At 42.0% G+C, this 27,613-nt stretch overlaps 1 protein-coding gene across 11 annotated transcripts in view; it reads left to right on the top strand.

The window, feature by feature from the left end:
• The window catches only part of TNRC6C (trinucleotide repeat containing adaptor 6C), a 75,374-nt gene that overhangs the window by 11,093 nt on the left and 36,668 nt on the right, over window positions 1-27,613 (top strand). For 5 of the 11 annotated variants that reach the window (XM_027886037.1, XM_027886046.1, XM_027886042.1 and 2 more), the window contains exon 1: window positions 27,374-27,478. In XM_027886037.1, the coding sequence (XP_027741838.1) occupies window positions 27,448-27,478 (31 nt within the window). In that variant the 5' untranslated portion in view covers window positions 27,374-27,447. Of the gene's footprint in view, window positions 1-11,112; window positions 11,440-22,210; window positions 22,457-27,373; window positions 27,479-27,613 lie in introns of those variants that run through there. The other 6 variants (XM_027886045.1, XM_027886047.1, XM_027886044.1 and 3 more) reach the window with 3 other exon arrangements.

Below are 27,613 nucleotides of genomic sequence, written 5' to 3'. Positions count from 1 at the left end.
CTAATGTTTTGTTAGTAGATCTGTAAAGCCATTAAAGAGCTCTTACTTTTGCACCCTGCCTAGACAGACAAGGTGTTTTCCTCTTTGTTTGCTGTTGGCCTTACTGCAAAACATTTTCCCTTCTTTCTGCGAAAAGTGGAAATAAAATTCTTTGGAAACTGGACACAGTCATTGAAGATGTGGGAATTTAGCCAAAGTATTTAGGGAGGAAGAATTTTAGGATGACACATATTAAGCCAAGCTGTATTTCTCCTTAAAATGCTGGTATTACTTCTTTTAGCTCAGTCTAAGCACATTTCTATGAAGTAACTGTGTGTAATGCATGTGGAGTAATTAGGTATTCCTTCCTAGTGAGGGGAAGACATGTGTCTAAAATAAACTGAGCAGAATTTTTGAATTAAAATGAAGTAATAATATTAAGTTATTATTAGTAATCTTTATTAAAACATCTTTAATTTCTTTTAACATTCATGTAATAGAATCTGATTTACTGGGAGTGGCATTTAATTAATTTAATTCAATTTAGAGAGTTAACTCTATTACATATTAGTACAGAAAATTACCTCTGAACAGTCATTTCTCACTGGTGACATGCAATAAGTTAATTTAGCTCGGAGTTCGTTTGGGTGCATTGTGAGTTCTTGGTGAAAGTTGCTATGGTGACAGCCCGATCACCAGAGCTGTCACTGTGACAACAACCCTGCCTGACACTGGGCTGGAAACATGGGCAGGTGCTGGAATCCTGGGAAGAGCTTCCTTGGGAATGCCTGGGCATTGCCAGCCTTGTGCAGCTCTGCCCGCTCACCAAAGGGCTGTTCACAGAATGTGCAAAACAAACCCAACTCGGTTGGTTGGTTGGTCGTTCTTGGCTGCAGTGGAACAATTGCTAAATCCCCATCGAATTTTAGTTTGGTTCCATGAAGGAAATTTTCCTGAGGAATCAGAATAGGAGAAGCTCTCTAAACTGCTAGGACTGGTTTCTTCATGTTTCTGAATAACTTAAATCCTGTTTTTCATATGTGGCATTAATGCACAATGGCACTGGAGACATAAAAAATCTGTTCAGCTTCAGCTGAACTAGTGAAAAGTTTGCTTCAGATTATCCAGGTTTGGCTGTCAGGTAGACAAATTCTTAGTTCAGGAGAAAAACCTTGCAATAAATAGGCCGTCATTGGGAAGCTCATTCAGAAAAACACTATTGCATATGAAACGTTGTGCTTGGATTTAAGAGCATGTAATAAAAGAACTGAAATAGAATTTTTAAATTCAGTGTATTTTCTTCCATACACACACCCCCCCCAGATATATATGCAGACTCTGAAGCAGAAGAGTGACATTTCCATAGAACTGCTTGTCTTTGCAGTACTGGGAACTGAATCCAGAGTAGGATGTAGAACCCCAAACAGGTTTTTATGAAAAATCTGTGAATTTTTTTAGGTGCAGCCTGCTGAATTGGTAACAATGTCCCTCTGGTTTTTTGGATGTTTTTAAGAACCTTCCTTGCTCAAAGCATTGATTCTCAAAATTAATTTTGTGAAATGTAAATGATCTTTAATTATCCCAGTAAGGATTCACACTCTGACATCTGAGGCCAAAATATTTCAGGTTTAGCTTTCATGGAGTTGGCTCCATGCACAGTTTCTTGGGGTGATGCTCCCTGAATCTTGGAATATACCCACACTGCCCGGGAATGGGGAAGCTGGTCTGTGCTGGACAGTGTTGGCTCGGCTTCAGTTTTTCATGCTGAATGACTTGAAATGATAGCTGAGATCTCTATCTTTAGGGCTGTAGTATAAACATATTAAGTCTTCCTTTGAGATACAGTGTGAACTGGAAGGGTTATGCCAAAACTACAGAGGCCTTTCACTGGTTGCCTGCAAAATTGTTACTATTTTAGTATTGCACATAAAACATTTCATTTGGGACCATAAATGTGCATGACAGGAGAGCCGAGGCTTTGTGTTTACCCAGGACTGTAGTCAATGTGACATGTGTGCCCGGTCCCATGATTCCAGCAGCACAACCAGTGTCAGTAAACATTACACTCCACGCCCCACCAGCAGACTCATCGTCTGCGAGCGGTTGACACCGCGCTTTCACAGGCACGTCTGAGAGGAGTTAAATAACAGCCTGCTCGCCCTGCATCCACCCCAGAACATGCACAGAATACCTGGAGAAGCTGTATTTCTGGTTTCCAGAAGGAAAATGTGCATATGTATAGCAACTGTGGTATGTCCAGGCTGCTGGATCCTGCGTGGTACTGTGGTGTGTGTCCATTCTCCAGGCCCGAGGCGTTCCCGGGTCATTGATCTCGGGCACACGTGCAGGCTGCCTGCACACCCAGTGGGTCAGATGTGTCCTGCACACATTGATCCCTCTGTCCACATGTTAAGACATTGATCCACAAACACACAGTGGCAAATTCCAGACCGGAAAAACAAACAGCCAGAGTCCTTACCTTTTTTTCTGGCTTAAACGTTGAAGTGGAAAAAGAGGTTGTACCTGATGCAGCGTGAGTGCTTATTATTCCCAGTTGCCCTGGGTGGGAGGCCGGTGCTGACTGTACCCTGGGAAACCCTGAAACTCCACGAACATCTGCCTTGTGTGCAGAGACCGCAGGTACAGCACGTGTTCCCAGTGGGATACAGTCTGTGTGCTGCTGAATAGATTTCTGTAGAAACAACCCAGGATGGAAGTGATGGATATATGAGGGATCTCTTTACAGTTCCCAACCATGTATGTTTTTGAAACTGGAAGCATTTACTCTGTGATTAACTCTCCTCAAGCCCCAGCTGAAGAGTGGACTGTACCTGTAGATTCATCAGTGTTTTAAGGCTTGATGGAAATTTCAGGCTCTTGAATACAGTAAACCAATGGATACTGAGATTATCCCGATTTTCAATTACTTATGAATGTACTGTGAATTTTCATATTTATCTGTTGGTGTGAAATGGTTTAATGATTGGGTTTCTGTTGTAAAGAATATTTACTGTTCGGTCCATGCCTGCAAGTGGTCTGTGGAAGGAAGAAAAAGGAACATATCTGGTGTGAAGGCTGCACCATTTGTAGTTTTATTTTTGAAAAAAAAAAATTTCATATGAAAATTGTGTGTAAAACATTATCTAATGAGATTAAATGCACACAGTCAGCTTAAAATTGAAGGCTTCAGTTCCTGGTTCTGCCCAGACTTCTTCTGTGACTCTGTATGAAGTTATTTAATCTGTTATTATATGCTTGAAATTTCCCACTAATACTTGGCAGTGATGATAGTTTTGGGTTTGGGTAATTTAACTTTAAGCTGTTTCCTGTCTTCTCTGAGTCCTTTCTTGTGTAGATACTGATGGGGTTCATTGCCTGGAGCAACACTGAGGAAGGGTTTGGAGGGTGAGAGCAGAGGTGAAGGAGGGAACAGATGCCTGTGACTGGCTCATGAGATGTAAATGCTGTGTGACTGAATTGTTGGGATTGTGTTTGCGGGGTTCTCATGTCCTGTTGGGGGGATAGAACTTAATAATTTTCCCTAGTGGGTCTCTATAAAATTAGTGGAGTTCAGATATTTTTAAATACTCTAGGAGGAACATGAGATGTGAATTTCTCTCTCTGAAGAGGCCTGAACACACTGTATAAGAAATCTTATATCAGAAACCTGAAAAGACACTGCAGACATTTCTAAGTGCCTGCTGAGAATCCTTGTCTTCATTCAGAGCTGCCCTCTCACTTAAATTTTACGGTAGTAATTTCCTGCACAAGCTAATTTGTCTCAGCAATGGCTCTTATCTCCCTCCCGTCCTTTTTAGACAGTTCTTAGTGCTGTTGTTTCTTAATGTTACTAATACGAGTGATTAAAAACTTCTAATATCTTCATTATTTTCCTTTTATAAAAGACAAGTTGGCTTTCTAATGTCAGTGTATTGTCATGCCCTGGGGGTGGGAATTGAGTTTACAGGAGCCTTGAGTTCAAAGTTAAATGTGTGATGACATGTTAAAGGAAATACGCCTGTGCTGAGATGTCAGAGGCTTCAGGACAGATGTAATTTAGGGAGCAGCTTTTAGCTAGATGTATTCATTTATTTATTTGTTGCTTTACAGGGGGGTGAGTATTTGGACAAGCCTGTGTGTGGAGAGATGTACATGATTAATACTGGTATTTGAGTTACATGAATTCATAAACGTGCCTTCACATCCCTTCACGTTGGAGAGCTATCGCTTGAAAGAAAACAGATGAATTGTTAAGTCTTGAAAGTTACCATCTGTTATCAGTTCACGTCCTGAAGGAATGCAGCTCTGCTAATTTAACTGTTCCATTACCCAGAATCCTCATTCCTAGCTTGGACTGCCGAGTTTGAGGCCTGATGTATATGGTCCAATTTCTGCTCATCAATTAGATGACGGCAAACCCCATGTGTGTGCACTCAGAGCCTTCAATAAACATGAGAGAGCTTGGCTTGCAGTGGAAGAGCATCATATTTGCTTTGGATTATCAATCTATTGTTGATGACAACCTATCAACCTAATTAGCTGTACCATTTTTAATGGCACAGCTAATTAATTGTGAATTTGAAATTAAAATTATAATCAGTGCTAACATGGAGGAAAGCAGCGAGGAAAATATTAAAGCTGTTAAAAGTGTAAGTATTCCTCACAAGACTGCTGCATGTGAAACCAACCTGAATGATGTAGAATGGGATTGAAGAAAACTTTTAAAAATACATGTTGAGTCACCCAAAACAGGTTTTGTATCTGTCTCTCAAAAGAAGTATTTGTCACCCTCTCTGCTGACAGATTTGAAAGAAAAAAATGTAGATGCTGTTCCAGAAAGGGAAACAAAATCTCATGTGTGAGCTCTGAAGCATGCAAGGATCTGTGTTTTTATTAGGAGCTTCTCCAGCTCTTAAGAGAAAAGTTAAATTTGTGAGCACAGAGTTGTGTCAATAGAGTTGGGCTCGGACTCTTCGCTGCTCAGAAGTTCTGCCGCAGGGTGGGCTGTGCTGGGCTTACACAGAGGAATCACTGTTGTGGTGAAGGGATAAAGTGTCACTCAGGATTGATACAATTCCAACTCGACATTAATCAAGAACGAGATGGGGAGCGTCCAGACAAGTGGGGCTGGTGAAGAAAGACCACATCTGAAACTTATTTAAAAACCAGCTGAAGCTGGAGGGAGTGCTGAGACTATCAACCTGGGAGAAAAATGATCTCTTTGTCATGGCTGAGGGAAGGAGGACTGAGTAAGATGGATTTGGAGCTCCATTTTACATGTAGCGTGGTAGAAAATGATGTTCTTAAAGTTCTTGAGAGGTCGTCTACTCCATCCTCCTGCCCTGAGACAAGATCACCAAACCTGTGTCGTGTCTGCAGATAATCCTTAATCATCCTTATTGTTAGAAATGTAAATCTAAATCTCCTGACTGCTGCTTAAAACCAGCAAGTCCTGTCTTATTCACTGTGGGATGGAGCAAATTGTTTCCTCCTTTTCCTCTGTGTTTTTTCTTTCTTTTTTTCTTGCTTTGTGTACCCAGTGTCTTCAAGACTGAACGTCTTCCTTGTCTCTTTGTTTGCTGTGGTAGTTCCCATTTCCAGATTCCTGTGTCCTTTGTACTCTTTCCAGGTGGTCCAGCTCTTCCTTGAAGATAGATGGGTACAGGCAGTGCTGTAGTGAAGGCTTTATGTTACCAGGCTGAAGTAGATGGGTTACTCTGAGCCTCAAAGCTGGGTATTTATCCAATTACAGCACTTGGCTTCTTACAGTCTTTTTGATTGATCTTTTACTTCTCTTTGGATTGTGATCTGCTAAAGCATTGCTTCTTTTTCTGCAGAACTGCTGTGGGGTGGGTTTGCTGTTCTGCATTTAATTCTCCCTGCCTAATAAAGTGACTTCTCTTATTCAGTTGCAGTTGTTTTGTCACATCGCTTCTCCAGCTCATCATTGCTCAGTTCTGATCCCATCACACACTGATCTGACCACCCCCGTCTTCTTTCCCCCATCTTGGTGTCATTTGCAGGTTTAATAAGGATATCCTCTAGTCCCTCATCCACTTGTTAACGAAAATATTGAACAGTGTAGGCTCGGCTCAAGTCCCCGTGGAATCTACTCTGAAACACACTGCTGTTTTGACAGCAAACCATTGATTCTCCCAGGGAACGTTTCAACCAATTTTACATTTTGCTCACATTTCCCCAATTTGCTTATGACAATATCAAGTACGAATGTCATTTCAGAAACTATTACATAGTTAAGTTATATAGAGAGAGCTTTCAGTGGCGGGGTGCAGGTGGGAAATGTGAGAAGACAGGCAGAACTTGTTTGAACTGAAGCAGATGAGGGGGTCTGAGGGGAGGGAGGAACAAATGAGTGTCAGGGGTAGGGGTCAGGGTCAGTTGGATTTGTGGATATACTGCTCTAGAGTCAAAGCACAGGTGGGCAGTGGATGAAGTCCTCAGTGTTTCTCTATTTCAGACCTTTTCATAAGGCCAGCACTTAAGATGGTAAAACGTCTTGTTGAAGGTGGTTGAGAAATCCTGATAAGTGATTTAGAGGTTTTCCATGAACTTTGCAGCTTCCTGTTAATTCCTAGTCTGACTTCAAATTTCCTGGCAAAATAAAATTCACGTTCTGTGTAGAAGGTCCAACTTGGTAGAAGTGAGAAGTCTGTCAGGAGAGGTGGGGGATAGAAGAGGTTTTAGAACTGAGATGATGAAAGGCTAAGGAAGGAGGAAGGAAACATTGCAAAAGTCAAGAGAAGGAAGTGGAGAGGAAACCTGTGGAAGAGGAAGCAGAAGAAGACACACCATGGTCAGTTGGGAGGTCAAAGGGAGGAGGAAATGAAGTTAATCCAGGAAAAGACTTTATTTACCAATTCCTGAAAATATCAATTATCCAATAAAATCAAGTAATTTCTTTAAATAAATAGTGATAAAGTGCTAGAGCCACAATAACACATGTATTTTTACTTTTATTCCTGAATGTGGGCTTTGATGTCAAACAGCAGCTTCTGGTTACATTATAAAAACCCTTCTGAGTACTTTGGAAAATGAGTTTTGGGTTTCTCTTGGCCTCAGACTGTAACTTTTCTGCAGGTTTTTTTCAGGAGAAGTTTGTGAGCTTGGGGGAAGGCACGATCCAGACAGAAAATTACCCATTTTTGTATAAAAAAATATTTAAGTCAGCTTTTATGCAATAGTTCCTGAGCACCTTTGCTGTTGCCAGTAGATGTCACTGTGGATAACAAATCCCAGCGCTTAGGAGACAAAGGAGGTAATTTGTTAAATGAAAATTCAGCCTTTGAAAGTAGGTTGGGGGGGGGGAGTGTCAACAATTTTTTTCCGAAAGAGACTTTTGTCAGCAAATAAAAACGGATTTCTTGCTAATGAGGATGTCTATTTTTGGCCACCATAATCCTGTGTTTTGTGGCTGCCTTCGCCCGACTTGGGTAAGTTCCTGGCGCTCTGTGTGACCTCAGAGGGGGTGTCTGTGTGAGTGTGCTCCTGTTCAGCCTTATTTTGAAAGCCTTTAGTGTTTGGAGGGTGCTTCGAGCAGCAGCCGTGGTCGCTGCAGTGTGTATGTGCAGGGAATTGGCCATGGAGGAAGTGGCTTCATTAAGGTTGATTTGGAGGGGGGAGCAAGATGAGGAAAAAAAATTGCCCATATGATTGGCTGGGAGAATAGCTCTGAATTATGGGATCCATCTGTTTCCTGTAATGAATTCATAAACCCATCAAACAATGACCTGAACGAATTGCTGAAGGAAAAAAAAAAAATAATGCACTGGCATGATATGTTTAACGCAGTGAGGCATTGGCATTGTATAATCAAAAATTCTCCTCACATCCAGCACTTTGTAATGGAGCTGCTGTGTTTAATAGAAGCTGTAAATAAATCCTGTCACAGTAGCAGCCAAGAATGCATTTCTGGGTTTAACTGTTTCTCTTCTGGAATGTCTGGTACTTGGAGGCTTTAGAAATGCAAGTTTTATAGGGCTGGGATGGGGGATTCTGAAATATAGAGAAATGTTAATGAGGTGAATGAAAGGAAAAAGCTGCCATAAATCAGTATTATGTGGCTTAACCAGTTTCTTTCATTTATGCATGTTCTTTCCTTATGTCATAGAAATGTACTTAAAAGCTATTGTTGTAATTGAAATCTGTTAGACTGATCCTATTCATTATATTAATAAAATCCACCTACAATTGCTCGTAACACTTTTTTATGCAGTTGGGATTCCCGAGATTGTAATCATCAAAAAGCATATGGAGTAATTATTGGATTTGTTTGGGTGAAATTGGATTAAGAAGTTTAGATACCATTAAGTACTGATAATTATTACAAGCAAGCTCATTGTTTAGTGTATGTACAGCTTGGAATGGAGAGTAAGCAGATACCCATCACAAACATCTTAAGAGCGAGCAATCTCAAGGCTTTTATTTTACGCCTTTAATTGTATTTTTGCAAGAGGCTTTCTGCTTAAATGTTTTTGCTTCAGCTCTTCAATCACGTGCTATTTATGAAAATCACTCAGTATTAAATCCTTTCCCCCCATACGTTTTAAACAACAGTTTTAGCGTTCGGGCAAATTTAACTGGAGAGGCTCCGTTTTAATTCCTGGGTTCCCAACAGCTGCCCACATGCCATTAGCTGTGACAGTGGATTACTTTCAGGTGAAAGGGTGGACAGGCTGCTCCTCCGGGGCTGGAAAGGGCTCTCCATGGATTGGCAGGTCGGCCCTTGGGGCTGATTAAACGCGGAGCTCCGCTGACCGAGGCACTGCCTGGGAGAGGCTCCCTCTGCTCTGCTTTTGTACCCTGCAGTGAGCTGAAATGCCCTGTCTTTGTGCACTGTGTGTTCTGCAAGGGACAGCCACGGTACTGGAGTGTAGCCTTTTGGGGAGGAGAAGGGCCAAAGGGTTTATAAAGGTGCTGTTGGAGCAAATATCACGTGAGATGTGCAGGGCAGACACTTCGAGCCGTTGGTGTGTCTGGCAGTGCATACCAACTGAAAATGGCTGAGGATGACTTTAGAATGCACTCATACTGTCTTTGTAACATATATTCCCCAAATGTTATTGCTGTATTTGAAGGCTAAATTCTAGCCTGGTATGAAGGTGGAATTTGGAGCTCAAGCCCGTTACTATGATGTTGTTTGGTCTTTTTGCTTTATTCCCTGTCAGTGGTGTAATTAAATGGTTATTTGCCAGCTGCCATGATTTGTAGACACAGTATTCGTGCAAGAGCTTGCGTTTAACTACTCTTTTAAAGAGATTTTGATGTACAAAATAAAAAATACTTTTCTCTATTGATTAGAGAAAAACAGTACCATGAATATGCAGAAATATTTTTGTTTTAAAATACAGTGATATCTTGATTTTCTTTGTTCTTTTCTCTCATCTGTGATTCAGATATATAGAGGGAAACATTGTCTATAACATTGAAATTGGGTTTCTCTGGCCACACCTTTTTGATGGAACAGCTTTGTGAATTTACATTAAGCTGAAAAGTGTGTATTCTGTGGCTTGCATTAGTGATGGGGTTTATATCTATATATGCACACCTATTTGGAAGCATCAGATGTGATTTATTTATACACAGTATGGAGAGTATAATGCTTTTTAAAAAGCAGCCTGCCTTGCTCTCTGAAATATGTTTCCAATTAATTGTTATTCCTTATGAAATCTCAGGGCCAGACAAATCCCGACTCCCCTGGCATTCTGCCAGTTAGTGGTTTCCATTCTCTTGTCCTTTCCCTCCCCTTCCCTGGCATTCCTTCTCATCTGTTGGCACAAGGGTTCGTGTGCCTGGTCTGTCGGCCGACTTGGAGAACCTTTCTTGCTGGAGTGGTGCATTATTTTTGGTCCATCAGCCTCTGTGTGGAATGCTCTTGGTGAATCTTGTGGTAAATGAGTCGCAGCTTCATCCTGTGCAGAAGGACTGAGTATTTCAGGTCTCAGTGTTTTGTAAATGTTTACATCTTTGTGATAGTGATGGTTTTAGTAGGTAAATGGTTACATTGCTGTAATAGTAGTAGCAATAGTAGGAGGAGTTTAAAAAGCACCCACTAAAGCGATGTAATATTTTCTGTCATGTGGACAACAGATTTATTTATATTGTGGAAACACATACATGTTTTCACATACATGTTGAATATGCAAATTTGATTTTTGAAAATAATTACTCTGCATTCCATGACACTTTTAATCTACCTTTTTAATTGTCAGAGTATGGATAAACTGTTTCCAAAGCTGGTGATATATTTTGAAAAGGCAAAGAAGGTTTATTCTCTGCTCTTCAGGTGTTACTGGTACTTCAGTTTTGTTCTTTTTTTTTACATCCAGAGTTCATTTTTTGTCACAGACATAAACATAGGTGAAATTTTTTAGGCTTCCAAAATAAACATCTTGGAGAAGCAAAATGTTGATGGTCCTGTCAAACTTGGCCTATTTTTGCTTGGCCAAGTCCCTGCTTGCTTTGACCACCCTCAGCATTCCGTTGGTGGCTTCTCACTGCTGCTGCTGTGGAAGTTGATCCAGGTTTTCCAGGGTGGCCTGGCTGGCTTATTGCAGGCAGGGTCAGTGTGGGGCTTATCAGATGTACACCTGGGGTGTCCTGAAGTGCTTGATGTGAAGGTTTGTGTGAAGGCCACAAGAAAATTAAAGTTTGTGTGAGTGTTGAATAAGCTGGTGTATCAGGTATTTTAACTTGGTTTTGGGAGCTCATTAGAAACCTGAAAATGTTTGTTTTCATGGCTGTAAGCCATGGGATTTGATGTTAATATTGGCAGGCTCGCATCCAAACCTGCACAACTGCTGAACTGAAAACGAAAAGGCAGTGGGGGCTTTAGGTGGGTGCAGCTTAGCTGACCCTTCTGTTCAATACTGAATTGTCTCAGCTCTCTCTTGTCCTCTGTGTGATTTAAAACAGGAGAGGGGATGTGCTGCAGTAAGGAACAAAGGGTTCAAATATTGTCCCGGGCCACGTTTTGCTTAAGCAGAAAACACCTTTTGCCAACTTTGAGACTAACAAATATTACCCATCTGCTCATTTACAGTTAAAAAAACCCCCACAACCCCCAACCTCTCTGAAACTAAACCAGTTTGTTTCGTTTGTTTGTTTTAAATGCAGTGCCAGAACCTATTAAGACCAGTTTAAGCCAGCCCCAACCTGCCGGTACCGGTACCAGTACTTCCACCAGCACTATTACCAACAGCAGCAATGGCAAGCGCGCGTCTGCCAACGGGCAGCAGCCGGCTGCGTCCCGATACCTGCCTCGAGAGGTGCCTCCACGCTTCCGCCAGCAAGAACAGAAGCAGCTCCTAAAGCGGGGGCAGCCGCTGCCCGCCGGGACTCTGAGCGGCACCAGCCCCGCGCCAGGCGCGGCGCCAGCAGGGGCCAGTCCTCCTCCGCAGCAGGGAGCGGGTGGACAGCATCATCCCAGTAAGACCCAACCAGGTAAGGCTCCGAAACCGGCTCGTTCCTGGCGGAGAAACCTCAGGGATGTTAAGGGTCGTCTTAAAATCGCAGGTTTTGATTTAAAGCCAAGCACGTGTGTGCTGCTGCTCACCTCCTTATGGGATGTGTCGTTTCTGGTGTCCGCTTCTAAAAGGTTTTCTTGCTTATTCAGATGCTCAGACCTGTGGGGTCTTTTTACAGTTTGTTTGTTTTTTTATATCCCCCCCTGTTTCTCTGATGTGAATCTTCAGGAAACATAAATATTTATTCAGTGGTTATTCTTACAGAAGCGTTGTTATTGGAATTCCCAAGTTTTCATCTATAATTTTGACAGTTTTAATGCTCTTTAAAGAGTGTTTTGTGTATTTGTAAATAAGGTGTAGGAACTTTGGTTACGTCCTGTTGTGTTGCTTTTATGCCTTTTGTTAACTTACTTATGCTCTCAATTGTTCATTTCACATTAGGAAAATAATACTTTGGGAAAAGTGGTTGAGTGTCTTAGGCTTTTCTACCACTTCATTCTGTCCTTTGCAGTTCAGAGAATCACAGAACGATTTGGGTTGGGAGGGACCTTTGGCAGCATCCAATTCCGACCTCCTGCCATGGGCAGAGACACCTTACACTATCCCAGATTGCTGCAAGCCCTGTCCAACCTGGCCTTGGACACTTCCAGGGATGGGGCAGCCACAGCTGCTCTGGTCAACCTGTGCCAGGGCCTCACCACCCTCACAGGGGAAAATTTCTTCCTTATATCTGATATAAACCTACCCCTTCAGCTTAAAGCCATTCTTCCTTGTCCAAAGGCCCTTTCCAGTTCTCTTGGAGCCCCTTTAGGCACCAGAAGGGGCTCTAAAGTCTTCTTGGAGCCTTCTCTTCTCTGCACTGAACACCCCCAGCTCTCCCAGCCTGGATCCAGAACAGTGGGGCTCCATCCCTTGGAGCATCTCTGTGACCTCCTCTGGATCTGCTTGAGCAGCTCCACGTCCTTGTTAATTTGGAGCCCCAGAACTGGAAACCTTCCTTTGGCTATTGGAAACAGGATATGGAGGAGTAAGTGTCTCCGCTGCCTTTATTTTCCTGGAGCTACTAATGAATGAGAAAATGAACAGCTCTCTTCTTACTTGCCATTATGTGCTAGAGATCATGTAAGTTTTCCAGTGGAGATGAGCTCAGTCAGTAAATGGCACACATCTCCTTTTCCATCACTGCTCTGTGTGTGTGGTGTTAGGCAAGGCAGTGAGTGTTCTGATATAGTTATTTGGGCTTAAAAAAGTTATCTGGACTAAGTCATAAGGAGGTTTTTGATATCTTGAATATTAGTGATTTCTGTATGATCTGAAGTGTTGCTCATTATCACTCATTAAATGCTGTCAAACATCACAAACTTCAGATCTGAACTGTCTGCAGTTTTTCCCTTTGGGCATTACTGAATCTTTTACTATTTTTGCTGCTGAGCTGAACTCCAGCAGAGCAAATTCTTTGGTGGTGTCCTTAGAAGTTTTAGTTAGATAAGAAAATAATCTCTCAGAAATTACAGCTTCTGTGGTTATCAAGATGGATTTGAAAATATTATTCAGCTTCTCCCCAGGAACACAAAACTGAATAGACAAAATAAAACAATTGTTTATTTACTTAAAATGGTTTTGTTTAAGGGAGGGAAGAGGCTCTACTTCTGCATTCTCAAGTACTTGGCTTAGTGAAATGGAAAGCAGTCAGTTCTCACCAGTTAGAGCAGCGTCCTCATCTTCCTTGCAAATCCCAGTTCAGCAGGGATGGTTCTGACATTTTTGGCTTCTTTTTCATTTGGAGATGTTTGTTAACTGTCAGAATTATGTTCTGTGTTGTATATGTTTATTATTTTATTTTCAGAACTTTAGAATCGTAGCGTATCGTGAGCTGGAACAGATCCACAGGGATCATGGAGTCCAACTCTTGGCCCTGCACGGGACACCCCAACAATCCCACCCTGTCCCTGGGAGCGTTTCCAAACCCTCCCTGAGCTCTGGCAGCCTTGGGGCCGTGACCACTGCCCTGAGGAGCCTGTTCAGTGCCCAACCACCCTTTGGGGAAGAACCTTTTCCTGAGATCCAACCTAACCCTGCCCTGACACAGCTCCAGCTGTTCCCTGGGGTCCTGTCCCTGCTCACAGAGAGCAGAGGTTGGAGCTGCCTCTCTGGTCATTATTTATGTGGTAGAGACAGACTGACCAACTCGAGTGGCTCAGGCTGCCTGAGGGTCAGTGTGAGATTTCTCTCCAAGCATCATTATAGATGTATCTGAAGCATCTGTGTTTGAGCTTAAAGAAACACATTGTAAATCATGAAACAAAGTCCACTGCAAATCATAACATAATTCATAAAGGAACTTCACTTGTAAGAGTGTGGTACGAGCTGTCTGACTTTGATCTTGCCAGATGCATTTCTACTTCGAGGCTTTAAGCTTCTTTTCCTGATTCCTATTTTAACCTGCTGTAGGTGTAGTTTGTCAGCCTGGCAACCTTCAGCAGATGTTTTACACTGCTGAATTTGTTTGTGTTTTTTTTATTCTTTTGCTACTTCTCTGTTACCATTGGAAAAATTCAGAGTACAGTGAAAGCTAGTACAAATGAGAGGAAGAGGAGTGCAGCAGCTTTTCAGCTTTGTATTATATTCCATGTTGCACCAAACAAGTTAACAAAGATCAAACTCTTAGCGAAAGTATTACTTAAAATCACAGAATCACAGAATGATTTGGTTTGGAAGGGACCTGAAAGACCATCTTATTCCACTCCCTGCCATGGGCAGGGACACATTCCATTAGCCCAGGTTGCTCCAAGCCCTGTCCAACCTGACCTTGAACACTCCCAGGGATGGGGCAGCTGCAGCTTCTCTGGGCAACCAGTGCCAGTGTTTTATCCCTCACAAGGAAGAATTTCTTTCTAACATCTAATCTAAACCTGTGATTTTAATCGAAAGCAATTTGTGCACAGAGTCACAGTTGCCTGGTGGTTGTTTATTCTGTAAAGTCAGAAGCTTTCAGAGGCATCAGAAGATCTGCACAAAGTTCTTAGCAGAGGGAATAGAATCTTAGATGAGCTAAATCCTTGGCTAATTTTTTGTCTGCTGACTAAAGAGATGGCTTTTTTGTGTCTTAAAGGATTGCATCTTCCCCATAGGAAGAACTCTCTGAATTCTGGAACTCATATAGTTCTTTCCAGCAGGTGGAGCATCAGTTCATTCCCTGACTGCAGATGGTTACAGGAGGAAAAAATAAGTGTCCAGCTCAGTTTATAGTGATGACAGCTGCATGCCTGGCTGCTTTGGGAGGCCAAGAGAGAAGTATCTCACTCCTGAGAGGCCTCTGTAGCCATGAAATACGTGTATCAACAGTCTCACTTGATCTCTTATAGGGACTTTGTCTTCACCTTGACGAGCATAAAGAGCAAAGAAGTAAGAAGAGTATTGAGGGAAGGCCAACGTCTTGTCTTCTCAATTGTTAGGATTTGAGTGATTGTTAGTATTAGAATAAATTTGGGGATTCTATATGCTGTAAACATAAAGCATTTAAGGGAATTTCCATGAATTTTCTATGAAATTTAATTTAAACTAATCTTGTTTTTGTGAATATGAAACCAAATTTTAGACAGAAGGATTTCAACTGAGCGGTGCTTTGTCAGAAGGAAGATTTTTGCCTTCCTCCTCTTATCTGTCATCAGTAGGAACTGTTTTCCTTTTAAATGTCTGTCTTTGGTTCCCTGGGTATTTCATTTACTAAAGAGTCTTTGCAGGTAAAAATTCTCTGGGGGAAGGGAAGGAACAAAATTAATTGAACTTGTCCAGAAGACTCAGTGGAGGTACCTGATCCACATCTAAACAAGATTTTGTCTGCCTCAAGAGCCACCTGTATTGTCTGGATTCTGCCCAAGCAAGGCTCCATGTACGGCTTCCTTATACTCATCATGAACAATAATAACTTCTTTTTATGGATGAGCTGGTATAAATTAGAGAGCCGGGATCCAGAAGATGCTTGATGTAAATTCATGTCTGTAGCATTTCTTTTTATAGGCTCATATTCCTTCATAGTTAATTTGTAATTATGCAGCCACGTTCCTTCCAGGCCCTATTTATAACTACCTGGATACAAGGAAGGCTGTTAGAGAGGCATTGCCTGCCTCTTCACTCTAAAAATCACACTATTTTATCTCTTTATTCTCTTATCAGCAGTCTCTGTTATCTACTGCCTCAGCCTATCCAAAGCACTGATCAGAACTTAACTGCAGTGTCGTGAATTAAAAAGGATGTTCTGCCAATGTAAGGCAAGTGGGAATTGATGACCACTAATATATTCTTTGTCAGGTTTATCATCTGGAAATATCAGTGAAGTGGGTGAGAGTAGGGATTTTTTGTTTCTCTCTTAAGGTAATGTCTAAAACGTTAACTAGATAAACTGTTAAGAGAAGAAATTAAAACATTTTAAATTGCATGGAACATTTTAGAAATCTTACCCCTTGAAAACAGCCTTCTACTCATTGTTTAATGTTGTGAAACTATTTTCTGGTACTTTGGAGTAGAATAGTTTCTTGTCTGGAGCTTCTACCTTGAGCTACTAAGCTTGTTCTTGATGTTCTCCCTCTGTAGTCCTTTCAGGATTACACCAAAGGGAAGCTGTATCTCTAATTTATAACAAGTATTCTAGTATCTAGTCACGTTTGTTATTTTTAAAGATGGGGCTTTTTATCTCTTCCCCCCCACACACTTTGTCAACCAACTCCAAAAAGCATGGTGAGTAGTTAAATCCCCTCATTGAGTTGAGGCATTAATTGAATCAATGGAAGGGACCTTTTGCCACCTGACCTAAAAGAATTGAAAAGGTAATTTCTGGAAGCTGCTATGGGAGATTAAAAACAACAAGTAAATGCAGACTTCTTTGTTTCTTTATAAATCAAGAAGTTTATATGGAAGTCTCCAGGCAACCACTGTGTGTTTGATAACTGTAAGAACAGGGATCAAAAGAAGTCATCAGTTCTTCTCCAAGATGCCTTTGATTTTCCTGCAATTCAGTGATGTGGAACCACCATCCATCAACTCAAAACCAATGTACCATGTCCTACAGGAATCGGGCTGGAACTTTTGCCCTTCTTTTCATTGGCAACAGGAGTGTTTCGTGCAGCAGAGACATAGCATAAGTTTCCGAAGTCCAAAAAGAAATTCCTGCAGTATTTGGAAGGAGAAAATGCACCAGCATTGTGGAAACTCAAGAGTTAGGCTTTTAATTCGCTCTGTCTGTTGCTTTCTGGGAAGTGAGAATTGGACAGCGGTAACAGAGATTTATTTTCCACTGTGTGCTGATGCCAGATTCTGTGCTGAGCGTTATTCTTCTTTTCTGTGGAACTGCAAGTTTTATTTCATTTTGAAGATTTCTTTAGCTGAAGTTTGCAGAATTCCTGCTGGTGGCACGGTATGTGCACATTGAAGTGGTTGTTGTGGGCTGGAAGTGGGCTTTGTGCTGTTGTGTGTCAGGATAACTCTTATAATCTGCTTGTATCAATTCTGGTTTTGATAAGGTTTTTTAGGAAGCAAGATTAAAAAATCCTGCTCACTGTTAAATTCATGTCTGGCAATACTCATTCCAAACATGCAGTGCTTTAACTATGGGTTGCTTCAGAATTCTTTCTGATAGGGCAGTTTTATATAGTTGTAAAGTCAAAATTGGAGAAAGGTTTTAGGGTGAAATATCATTTCTTCTAAACCCAGCCAGTATAGCTGGAAAACACTGATAAGCTTTGACATACAGTTGTCTCATCAGATCTAGCAAAGTCGTAGGACCTTCCTGCTAAACTCATGTTTGAACAATTCAGCTTGAACAGTTCTGCTCACTGGGATTTGTGACGGCTGTAGGTGAGGCAAGTACATGCAAGAGAGGTTCTGAAATACATTAATAAAGTTTAATTTCAAAAGTCTGAAATAAGATTTAGCTTGATCTCCTGGAGGCATTGCAAACAGGCTGAGCCTTGACAAACAAAGCACATGTGAAAACTGCCTTTGTGGAAGTGATTTGCTGAACTTCATCTCTTTGAGCTCATATTCTGTAATTCCATTAGCAGCATATCTTTGTTGGCAAAACAATACCAGCTTTTTGCTTTTAGTTGGAAAGTTAACACAATTAAAACCAGAAACTATAGAAATTGATTTATTCTGGATCTCCCATAAGCAGAGCTTTTCATATGTAATAGTTAAAACACTGAACACTATGAAGTAGAAATCAGGGATTAGATAATATCTATTCATTTTGTTTGCAAAATGAATACATTCTATGTGTATGATTTCACGCTTTCTGTAGAAAATATGCTTTTAAAAAAAAGTGTTCTCCATAATACCCGGATGATGTGCCTAGTTGTGCCATGGCTGTTGGTGTTGGATGAAGAAACCAGGATGGTGATGTTTGTTGGAAACACAGGAATTGGCTGTTTATGCTTTTCTCTGTGGAAGGTGACTGTGCCATTCTGCAGTGAAGCTCCTCACGGCTTGCAGTTCTTACACCACTTGTCGAGGTGTTGGCCGTGATTTACAGAGCAGGTCCCTCTGCAGCTCCTCGCTCTACACACATTTCTGCAGTGTGGCTGTGGGAAAGTTTTCCTCCTACTGGGATTTGTTTAAAAACATGGGGAGACCTTTTTGCCGGTAGTTAGTGCTGTAAGGGGATGTAAAGGTTAGAAGAGGTGCTTTATGTTTCTGTTTTCTCGTGGTGTTCCTCAGGGCTTTGTTTAGCTTTTGGTAGTGCTTGTTATCTGGTTCATGTCCCTGGAAATCAGGCAGTGTTCCCAAAGGTCACTACAGCCAGGTTTGTATTTAGACAAAAGGAAGTGAATTGTACAAGGACATAAATGTAGAAGTTAACATTACGATGGGATCTAGCCTGAGGTACTGTCTGGATGTGCTCCTGAGTGATGGACATTTCCTGAAATGCACTGATGGGAAAGTTGTGGAATGGAGGTTTTTGTCTCCCATCTAAATTTTCAAAGATTCCATATAAAACCTTGAATATAGAGAAGTGGCAAGCTCTGGGTAGCCCAAATACAGGCATTATGAATGAAAAATAATGGTAAAAACTCATCAGTAAACTAATCTCGGGAATGAATTTTTCTGTATTGTGTGTGTTATCTGACATCAGGCAGCAGAGCATGCAGAATAAATCTGCTGCTTCAAATCTTTTTGACAGTGATTAGAATTTTTTTTTCACCAGGAGAAGAAAAAATAGAAACGGGTGAAAGGATAAATGACTGAGGTGCCTTTGTAAGTTTTGCTGTCCTCACTTTCAAAGAGCAGGGCTGTGCAAAAGCCTGATGACTCAAAGGTGGCTGCTTTTGGTTTAGAAGGTCCAGAGCTGCATCCCTCCTCCAGCTTCACTGTGGATGGCAGTGCTGCAGTGATTTCCAGGGACAGGAACTGCCCTGGTGTCTGAGGAAAGGAAGGCCAGGACAGAGCCTGGCAAGGTGCTAAAATATGCAGGTTGCAAAGCATGTGAAGAGACTGAGTAACAGGACATGCCTGTGATGGTGGAGAAGGAAAAGGTAGAAGGTAAATAAATAAGGTCAAAAAAAGTGCCCAGGGAATAATAAGACTTTGGTCCTTAGGAAGAGCTGAAAGGGTGTAAGGTCATGTGGAAATTATTGGAAAGCTGAAGTTGTAGAGCTCAGGATACAGCTATGGTGCTACAAGAAACAAATAAAATGGAGCAATGTGGTCGCTTTCAGAGTATGAGAACTAGAAAACAGAAAATAAAGCAACTGTTGTTAAAAGGTGAGAAATGAGGAACTGAAAGATCAGTCAGAGAAATTGCTAGATTGATCTTAGAAAAATAACCAAAGCAGCTATTTCTGTGCATTTAAAACTTTGCAAGAGAGACTCACAGAGTCAGCACGGGTCTGTGGAGAGCAGGCTGTGCCCAAGGAGGGTACTTCCCTGTCAGCAGTGCAGCAGGCACTGCAAAATGTCCTGGAAACCAACTTGGTGCAGCCTTTGGTGGCTCAGAAGACTTTGTAGTGATGGATGTGGTGGTGTAAATAAGTGGGAAGTATAAGATGAAGCTATTGTAAGAAGTGTCACAGCTGCTCAGGAAGGTGTAGACAGGGAGTAGCTGTCAGTCCTTTACTGGCAGAATGAGAACATTTTGAGCAAGAGTGCAAATTTGTACTGTCTGGTATTTGAGTCAGGCTTTCAGCTGTAAAAAACTCCCTGCTTTAAGTTTTGATTGATTCCAACTGGAGAAGAGTGCAAGGCCACTGAAGGACAAAATTACAGTATGGAATAGTGGTGACACAATTGTGTAATTGGATAAGAAATAAAGAAAAGAAAAAGGCTCTTTTTTTTTTTTTTGTCCAGAACAGCTCTGTACCCAAATACAGGTATGTAATGATTATGCTGCAGAAATGGATCTGGTCACAGGGTAAACTAGACTAAGGTGTCAGACTGTTGAAAAGAGGACAGACACACTGAATGCCTCCCATGGGGCACATGGGATAAGGCCTCTGAATATTGAGTCCAGTTTTTATGGTACTGTGCCTTCAAAAGGTTGTGAACGAGCTGGAAGAAGCAGAGGAATGCAACAGGAATGAGTAGAGATCTTGGGGGGGGGGGGGGGGGAAGCCTTGCAAAGGGTAAAAGAATTGGAGCTCCTAAGCCAAAGGAAGACTGGAATTATAAATGCAGAGATACCTAAATGACTGCTGCAGGGAAGAAAATGATATGTTCTGTACGTCTGTGATGGATCAGATAAGAAATAATGGGCTTAAATTTCAACAAGGAAGATTAAGGGTAGACATTAGGAAAAACATGCTGGTATGAAAACTGTGTTGAGAAGTGAGATAGAGCACTTGGGAATGTGCAGACTCCATTGCTGGAGGCCTTCCTTGGTGGGTTGTCCAATGTTGCCAGTGTGTCTCAGGAATAATTCCTGAGCCCAGATGAGTGGGCTGCATCTCCTCTGAAATCCCCTTTTTCAGTCTGCAGACATCAGTAATTATGAATTTCAAATTTATCAGGCATAAACCCCATCAAAGTTGCTCCAAGATGGGACATGTAGAAGGGAGCAGATGTGCTCTGCCAGCACGGTTGGGGTGGAAGCTGTGCTCCTTTTTGCTCCCAAACCTTTTAGTAGGCTCTGGCCTTTCTTGGGGTTCTTCATTGCCTTTCCGTGTACTCGTGACTGGTAAAAACTTCAGTAGGTGCCTGTTATAAGTACCTACCTCCATAAATTGAAGTTGATTACAGGAAGTTTGTATTATTAATAAGAAGAATGCAAGGAACATGGGAGTGTATCCGATGTTCTCATCCAGTTTTGACATATTTTAACTAACGGAAATTTCAGTTGTATAGAGTTGGTGTTAAAGGACTGTAATAAACCATAACAATAGTTTCACTTAAAAAAGTTATTGCAGAATTGACTCTCAAGCTTAGTTCCTGGGTGCATTTGAAATAGTTTTCTGAATAGAAACAAAACCAAACAGATTTGATTTTCATTCATCTCTTGTTTCTCAAATGAGGTTGAACCCGACCAGTGTTCAGAGGCTATTGCAAAGAAACAGAGAATAAAATGTCTTCGGAGGGAAACCAAACTATTATCAGGAGTACTTCAGTGGAGCAGTTCTCAAGCCAAGAATAGCAGCAGTGATTGTGCTTCGCTGGTGAAGTGGCAGCGACCCTGAGAACGCAGCCAAACCCTTAAAGAGCTGTCGACTGTGAGATCCAGCACAGAGGGGCCAGTCGGCTCCGATGGGCACCTGGCACGAACTGAAACAGCAAATTTAAAATGTACTCCACTTACTGCACCGTTGCTATGTATTTGGGGCAGGTAGGAGGGCGATTAATCGTAAAGGAGTGTTTTGGACGCACTGGAAGTTCATGTAAATCAGCCTTTGCAATTTGTGTGTATGCACCGATACAGGTTCTCCACGCGTGATCTCAGAATCTGTGATGATCCTTAGTTCCTTAAAAACATCAAGCTGACCCCCTTTGTGCTCACCCTGCGTGTTCCTGTGCCTTGAAGAGATCCGGGGCTCCCACTGCGGGTGTTCCAAGATGGTTGGTCCCGGCTGTGCAGGCGCAGCCAGCGCCCGGCTCCTGCCGCATTGTTCGGGCAGCTCTTCCCTTCCCAGCCTCTATAAACAACCGCGCCGCTGATTAATGTGCTCGTGTTTGCCACTTAGAGCTGGTTTAGATAGAGGCAGGGAAGTCATTAAGGGCTTGGCAGCGATCCAGTGTACATCTGGGACTTGGGAGCTGCTGCTGGGGCAGGGAGGAGGGCGGCGGGCAGGAGCTGGGGCAGGGAGGAGGATGGTGGGTAGGAGGAAGGAGCTGCCATTGGGGAAGGAAGGAGGACACTGGGGCTGGAGGCAGGAGCTGGAGAAGGGAGGAGGGCAGTGGGCAGATGTGGCTGGGGCAGGGAGGAAAATGATAGGCAGGAGCTGCCGTTGGGGCAGGAAGGAGGATGCCAGGCAGCAGCTGGGGCAGAAGGCAGGAGCTGGGGCAGGAGGAGGACTCCAGGAAGGAGCTGGGGCAGACGTTCAGCAGCACCCGCGTCTTCTCTTGGCTGACTTTCAAAAGCGTCAGAGAAGCAGCTACGGGCGCTAATTGTAGCTGGGTCCTGAAGTGAAAATGTTTTGTGACAGTTGAAAGAATTTAAAGAGGAAGGAAGATCGGTTTAGTGTCAGCTGCAATTAGATAATCAAAGCTTAAAAATCCTGCTCTGTTGATACCTTCACCTAGAGCTCAGGAGCAGAGCGAGGAGAAGGGGGAGGAGGGCTGTGCGTGGAAAGGGCATTTCCATAGCCAGTGCAGCCGAGGCCCGGCCGAGCTCGCAGGTTGTCTGGGCGCACGCTTGCACAGAGAGATTTTCTTGGCAGCTCTACAGGATGAGGCTTACACTGTACACAGCCGACATATTGAAGCCGGGAGCCCTGGAGAACGTAGAGGCAGGAGTAGGAACAGCTCTGCACACAATGTAGCGTCTCCTAGGATGGTTGGGCGGCTCCTTTCTTCAGGTATTTTATTACCCATCAGCCCTTTTTTAAGAGCCAAAAAAAGAGGGAAAGTAACCCTAACCCTGAGAAAATAGCATCTGCTTCTGTTAAATCAATTTATTACATAACATTTCAGCGAGAGAGCAGCAGCACAGCGTCCTGAGCTTTTGGCTGCGTTTCAGGTTTGATAAAATGGCGTCTTCGCAGCAAACTGCTTGTAAAGATATGTTGCACTGAGCAGAAAAATGCAATGATTTTTGTCTTTTCTACTGCTGCTTTTGTGCTGGAGAGGTAGCATTTAGTGGAATCTCTACTAATAATGAGAAATGCTGTTTATTTTTGCTTGTTTTCTTAATGCATTTAAAAGCTTTCAGCACCAGAGGAGTGCAACTACGTTTGAATGTTGTAGTGCAGAAAATGAAAAGGGGATAACAGGCTTCCCCCGTGTGGGCTTAGCTATGGTTTAGTTTTAAAATAAATAAAGCTGCTTTATTCAATGCTTCCATCTCTCTTCTGTCTTGCCACGTTATGTACGCTGTGCAAGATTTCAGCTTCCTCAATCCATGAGACTTGTTGTGAGGGAGCTTTGTAGGGACTTCACACAGATGCCAGTTTTCAAATCTCTCTCTGTGCCTAGAGCTGGATGCAGCTGAAATGTTAGCACTACAATGCCCAGATTTTCTAATTTATTATATTTTGTACTTCAGAATAGATGCTTGTGTCATATTCTCTTTATGAAATTAGTCTACATTTGGTTTATCACTTAAATTGTTTTAAAATTTAGATTTTAAAAACTGAGTTACAGTCTTTTAAAGATTTGCTCATGTTGAATTGAAAACTATTTCTTTTTGGGGGGAAAAAGTAATTTGCCCTTTTTTCCTCATCTGCCTACTCAGAATCACTAACCTTTGTGTACCAAGAAAAATCCCCGGTGGGACTGTCACTGGCCTTTGGGATTTTATTCTGTTCTGCATGTCAGGGCAGAGAACATCATCTGTCATCTGTCCTTTGGGCAGCACAGGGCGAGCCAATGGGTCTGGTTGTTGTTACGTGACTAACACGGGCTGAAAAATAAAACTAGTAATAAGAGAGGGAGCCACTGTTAGATCTGATTTAAAACTGGGTGAGCAAAATGTATTAATAATGTTCCACTAAAAGTTCTTCCTGGACTTTGCCATTTAACACCCTCCCCGTGCTTCGGTTCTGAAATCAGCTGAATGTTGTAGTTGGGCATGCAGGGTTTTACTGTGCAGCATTTGAATAATTGCTGTGGTGGAAGTTACGAAGATACACTTAATTCAGCTGAATAAAAAAATTGAAAGTTATATTATTGTAAACGACATTTTCAGGGGAGGATGGAAGTTTTAGGTGAATTGCTTGTGCAGGCGAAGTATTTTGCTTTTCTAAGAAACGCATGCAACAACTTCTCCCATTTCACTTCACTCATACTTTGCATTTGTAATCTAATAAAACACTAAACTGATTTTGCAACTAATCACTCATTATCAAACACAGCCAAAAATGTTTTCTGTTTTAATAAATACAGTATTGAAGTTGGTCATGTATGTTGGCTGCAGTATGTAGTAATGCCAGCAAACTCCTCCCACTCTGTTAAGTATATTATTTAAAGAAAACCAACCCAAAACAACCCCCTCATGCTTATTAGTAATAGTGATCAAAGCTGTACGTTTTTCAGGTCATGTCTATGATTGTTGCTGGACAGAATTTATATGCTTGTTAAAAACAAATTCGACCCATTATCCTCAAATTAATATTTCCTTCCTGATTGCTGAAGAAATGTTGTTAATCAAGGAAAATGTATTATATAAAAGATAAGTAAATAAGGTTTTCAAACACAAAGTATGAGTTTAAAAATCGGTTTCACTTTGTGGTGTACCTGCACTGGGATTTGCTAACACAGAATACCTGTGGTTTCTGTTCCTCGTGCCTTGTTTACAATCTTTGCTCAGCTCACAGAGGAGGGATAGAAATGCTTCTGGTGGACTCAGTGCTTTTATTCCAGATCTTTGCATAAATAAAGAGGAACTGATTCTTAAAAATTTTCAAAATGGGTTTCCCATTTCAGTTTTAACAACTTAAACAAAATGAAAGAAAATATTGGGAATTTCTATGAAGAGTTGGTTTCCTAGAAAGTTGAAGGAAATCTTTGTTTTAAAAAAAGAAAACTCCAAACAAGCAAAAAAAGGTCTCTGCATTTTATCATATAAAACATTTTGCTTTCATTATTTTCCCCAAATGTTTAAAGTCCTTCTGGATTAAGTAGGACTGTGCTACCAGTTACTGGATTCACAGGAGCGAATTCCTTTTAGTGTCAAGAAAATGGAAAAGCGTCTTTTGGCTATCTGCTTCTAGAGACAAGAATATAAAAACTGCTCTCTTCAGGATCTGTGCTCAAACTCTTACGCTTGTCTGGCAGCAGAGTCACAGTTTTTGCAGCTTGCTGTTTACTTTGTGAATATTTTTTTTTCATTCTCTTCATCTGTCCCGTTTCTGACAAGCTATACAGCCGCAGCCGTTGGTGTTATAACCAGTTGCTCCAGTAAATATTTGGATGCTGTGAGTCTGTTGCACGTTTTTGCTCTTATTTGGTGAATCCGTGACTTGTGGAATGCACTGGAGTGATCCCACTGCCCCCGGAGCAGGGAAGGCACAGCACAGGTACCTGCTGCTCCAGAGAGGGATTGCTGATTTCATGTCCCCTACGCGGAATTATTGTAATCCCTGTCAAAGTCACCACTTTCAGATTAGTCCGTGGTTATTGTTGAGAGCATAATCTGAACCTCATAAAGAGCAGCTATGCTGATGGTACAGGAAAGGGAGTAACTGTGGATTTGCCAAGCCTTGGGAAGCAGAGAGGGGTTTGAGCTGTGTGTGCGCTGCTTCCCAGCCAAGCGCTCTTGGTGGGATACTGTCTGGAGTAGGTGTGCTTGGCTGTTTCCTACTTTTAATCTGGACATCTCTTGCTTTTTGTAGTTCTTCCCCCTGATAATTTTCTTTTCATCTTGCTTCTCTTACATCTCCTAGAAATCTGGTCTCTTATTTAATGAATTATTTTGCTCCCTACTCTAAGCCATCTTTCTAAGCTGTTTTGTCATCTTCCTCTTCCATCCCACATCTTCCCTTTATTTCCAGTCTCCTAGGCGCTCTCAAACTTCAGCATTGCTTTAACCACTATCTTTTGAGGGAGAGGAGAAAGGAAACTATTAAAGCAGCAGCTCCCTTTTATCTCTTCTTGTCGGTCATGGTGCCATTTTTGTGAGTGTGGAGACGTCTCGCTTGGTGCTCTTGATCCTCCCTCCCAGGCCTGCCCTGCACAGCTCTCCTCGGGCAGCACCGGCCTTCTCGCAGCACCAGCATATGGAGCTCAGGTTTTGGCTTTTACAAGACCTTTTATTGGAACAATGTATTTCAAGCCACTTTTAAATCCTCCTGTCATGTCTCAAAGGCAGTGTTGAATCGCACCACCCACGGGGTTGAAAAAAATCTCCCATAACTCCTCTTACCTGATTCCTTGGTTGGCTCAACTTCTTATCTCCTGGCCTGGCCTGCTGCTGCTTTTTTTCCCTTTGTTCGTTCCTACTCTGCTAAGAATGTTCCTCGGCTCATTTCTCTGACCCTGCTGACCCTTTTTAAGTCATTTCACAGGCTGCCTTCCCCTTCCATGTCTTATCTGGGATTCTGGTCTTGGTTTAACACCTGTGTAGCAAATCTAGATTATCAGGTAAGTGTTCAGCCTGCTTCCTTAGCTCTGTGCTGTAACCAGTTGGCTGTATCCAGGAATAACAGGATGCTTCCTTCCTTTCTAGCCATTGCGTGTAGGGGAGGGAATCCAGGTAAATCCAAGTGGCTCCTTTCACATTTTCTTTTGGATTTGTCATATGCTTGTCAATTATTATGGAAGAAGTTCATCACCCTGTGAGGGTGGGGAGGCCCTGGCACAGGTTGCCCAGGGAAACTGTGGCTGCCCCATCCCAGGAAGTGTCCAAGGCCAGGTTGGACGGGGCTTGGAGCAACCTGGGCTGGTGGAAGGTGTCCCTGCCCATGGCAGGGGGTTAGAAGGAGATGATCTTTACGGATCCTTTAAACCCAAACCATTCTATATTCTATGATTATTTAGCTCTTTCTGTGAAATGTTAGGCTTTTCCTGGCATCATGAGTAGAAAGGCAAAGAGCTGAGACTGTTTTCCCTTCCTTTCTCTAAAATGCTTTCTTTTGCTTCAATTTTATGAAATTTTAAAAGCAGCAACATGGCTTGGTTTAGCATGTTATTTCTTCATCTTACTGAATCTTCATAAGGCTACCAAATTATCACCCTCCTTTCTTGAAAAGCTACAGGTGAAATGTGTGAATAAGACTTTGTCAAAGAGAGAGAGAACTTCTTCTAAACTTGGAACAATTTTTCACAGTATCAGAACACCTCTAATTGGAAGAGCTAATCACACCAAAATATTTCGGATTTAAATTAATGCATATTAGGTGTCTGCTGGTAACAGCTTGTTTGGGAGATTTACTGTATCTATCTTCCCCACGAAAATATTCATTTAATTCAAATAAAAAAGAATGAAAGTCAGGTTTTGACAGATTTCCAGCAGGTAAAAACAATTGACTTCCAAAATTTGTTACTTTGGTATATGCAGTCAGTTGAGAGGAACTCTTCTGCACATTATCTCCAGTATGGATCCCTTGGATCTGGTTGAACTACCTGGTATCAAATTCCCATCAAAAGAAACTAAGAGGAATAACCTTGTATAGAACAATTGGGGTGGAAAGTAAATGCCCAAACCTGACCAAAGCTTGAATTCCTAGCATGAGATGTGTTGTGCCTCCCAGTTTAACTTCATACCCTAGCAAGCAAGTTTAAGTGTTTAATTTTTTGGATTAGCATCTATGAGGATGTGGCAGTGCTGAAAAGGCACTGGGTATCTGTCCAGCACAGCATCGCTTTCCACTGGGTTGGGGAGAAGTAGGGCTATGTGTACAAGTGCAAAAGAATGTTTCAACCACATATAAAACCTTTGAGAGGTAAGTTTCTTGACAAAACTGTCTCTTATTTAGAGGTGCCCGAGTTCTCTGCTAAAAGATAAAATAGTGGTGTTTATAATTGGCACCAAACAATAGAGGTCGTTGTCTGTATTTGTTCTTTATTTGCAGGAAGAG

The sequence above is a fragment of the Empidonax traillii genome, unplaced genomic scaffold (genome assembly GCF_003031625.1).
Source record: "Empidonax traillii isolate 1590-97213 ecotype Southwest subspecies unplaced genomic scaffold, ASM303162v1 scaffold177:size1754471, whole genome shotgun sequence".
NCBI lineage: Eukaryota > Metazoa > Chordata > Aves > Passeriformes > Tyrannidae > Empidonax > Empidonax traillii.
The sequence above is the reverse complement of the archived record's forward strand: the minus strand, read 5'-3'. Positions and strand labels throughout refer to the sequence as shown.